Genomic DNA, 2,020 nt, shown 5'->3' on the forward strand with positions numbered 1-2,020 from the left:
TCTCTGAATAATCTCGACACTTTTTTTTTTTTAAGAGAAAAGAAGGGAGGGAGAGAGGGAAGAAACATCAATTTGTTGTTCCACTTATTTATGCTTTCGTTGGTTGCTTCTCGTATGTGCCCTGACCAGGGATCGAACCCACAACCTTGGCGTATCAGGACCACGCTCTAACCATCTGAGCTACCCACCCGGTTGCAGGTTTTGCATAGATGTCACTGATTCCTCCAGGCTGCGGGTGGAGGGATGTTCTGGAGCTTGGGTGCCCCTCGGGTCAACAAGCCACCTCCAAGGCAGCCTACACTGACGAATTAGATGGGCCATTTTCTTTTCTTTTTAAAAAAATACATTTTTATTTATCTCAGAGAGGAAAGGAGAGGTAGGGAGAGAGAGAGAGAAACCTCAGTGATAAGAGAATCATTGATCGGCTGCCTCCTGCACGCCCACGCTCTAACCCACTGAGCTACCCACCCGGTTGCAGGTTTCGCATAGATGTCACTGATTCATCCAGGCTGCGGGCGGAGGGATGTTTTGGAGCTTGGGTGCCCCTCGGGTCAACAAGCCTCCTGAAAGGCAGCCTGCACTGATGAATTAGATGGGCCATTTTCTTTTCTTTTTAAAAAAATATGTTATTTATCTCAGAGAGGAAAAGAGAGGGAGAGAGAGAGAGAAACCTCAATGATAAGAGAATCATTGATCGGCTGCCTCCTGCACGCCCCCTACTTGGGGATCGAGCCCGCAACCCCGGGCATGTGCCCTTGACCGGAATCGAACCCGGGACCCTTCAGTCCGCAGGCCGACGCTCTAGCCACTGAGCCAAACCAGCTGGGGCTGGACCATTTTCTTGAGTTTTCCTTGGAATGCACTTCCCAGACTGTTGGTTTTTCTCGAGTCAGAATTTCCTTGAAGAGCTTCCCTGGCTCCGGTTTCCCCTCCGCCCTCCCCCTTGTCCAGTCTTGTGATGCTTCTCTGGCAGGACTGGCCGGCCTGAGCCACTCGGGCCAGTTCTGAGCTCCCTTCCCAGCCTGTTTCCTCTCCTGCAAGGTGCGAATCCTCCTGTTTTCCAACTGTAACCCGGGGACCTCAGCCTCCCCACATTGAAAGTGGAGGTGATGATACTCCCGTGGGGAGGAGTGAATGGAATCCTGCAAACGGTGGGGGACACTGTCCGGCCAGGAGGAGGTGTTAATACAATCCCTCCTCCTTGCAAGTTAGTCAACTTCTCGGGTTGCAAGCAACAGGCCGAGTGAGTGACAGGCCGAGTTTGAGAGGATGTTATTAGAAGGACACAGGGAAGCCCTAGCCGGTTCGGCTCAGTGGATAGAGCATCGGCCTGCGGACCGAAGGGTCCCGGGTTCGATTCCGGTCAAGGGCACGTACCTCGGTTGCAGGCTCCTCCCTGGCCCGGGCTTGTGCAGGAGGCAACTGATCGATGTGTTTCTCTCACATCGATATTTCTCTCTGTCTTTCCCTCTCTCTTCCACTCTCTCTAAAAGTCAATGGAAATAATATCCTCGGGTGAGAATTAAAAAAAAAAAAAATAGAGGGGATCCTGGGTCGCCTGGGGGACCAGGTGGCAGCAGCTTCTCCCGACGAGCTGCCGGACAGGGCGGCCCCGGCTGGTTCGAGTTCTCTGCGTTGTCTCCTCTGCCTTCAGATCCCCGGGGAGGAGATCTCAGTGGCCAGGCTGGCCACGCTCAGTGGCAGGTTCAGGTCCCCGAGCTGTCTGAGAGCTGGGTGTGAACGCTGGGCAGCTGGGCCCGGCTGACCACTGCTCTCCCCTTGGGGCGGGGGCCTCCCTCACCCTCCTCCCCAGGGGCCTCATGCCGTGTCTGTGCCCCGTTCTAGATGCCGACAAGAGGATCAAGGTGGCCAAGCCGGTGGTGGAGATGGACGGCGATGAGATGACCCGTATTATCTGGCAGTTCATCAAGGACAAGGTAGTTCCCTCCGGAGTGGGTGGCAGCTCTCCCTGTGGCGGGCCAGGCTCAGCGAGCCACCCAGCACAGGTCCCTGTCCCCCC

At 55.2% G+C, this 2,020-nt stretch overlaps 1 protein-coding gene across 1 annotated transcript in view; it reads left to right on the forward strand.

The window, feature by feature from the left end:
• Positions 1–1,815: 1,815 nt before the first annotated feature.
• Positions 1,816–2,020, forward strand: part of IDH2 (isocitrate dehydrogenase 2 (NADP+), mitochondrial) — a 9,772-nt gene continuing 9,567 nt past the window's right edge. The window contains exon 1 of the mRNA XM_014532496.1: positions 1,816–1,937. Coding sequence (XP_014387982.1) covers positions 1,821–1,937 — 117 coding nt within the window. The 5' untranslated portion in view covers positions 1,816–1,820. The remainder of the gene's footprint in view (positions 1,938–2,020) is intronic.

This window comes from Myotis brandtii, unplaced genomic scaffold (genome assembly GCF_000412655.1).
Source record: "Myotis brandtii unplaced genomic scaffold, ASM41265v1 scaffold897, whole genome shotgun sequence".
Classification (NCBI taxonomy): Eukaryota; Metazoa; Chordata; class Mammalia; order Chiroptera; family Vespertilionidae; genus Myotis; species Myotis brandtii.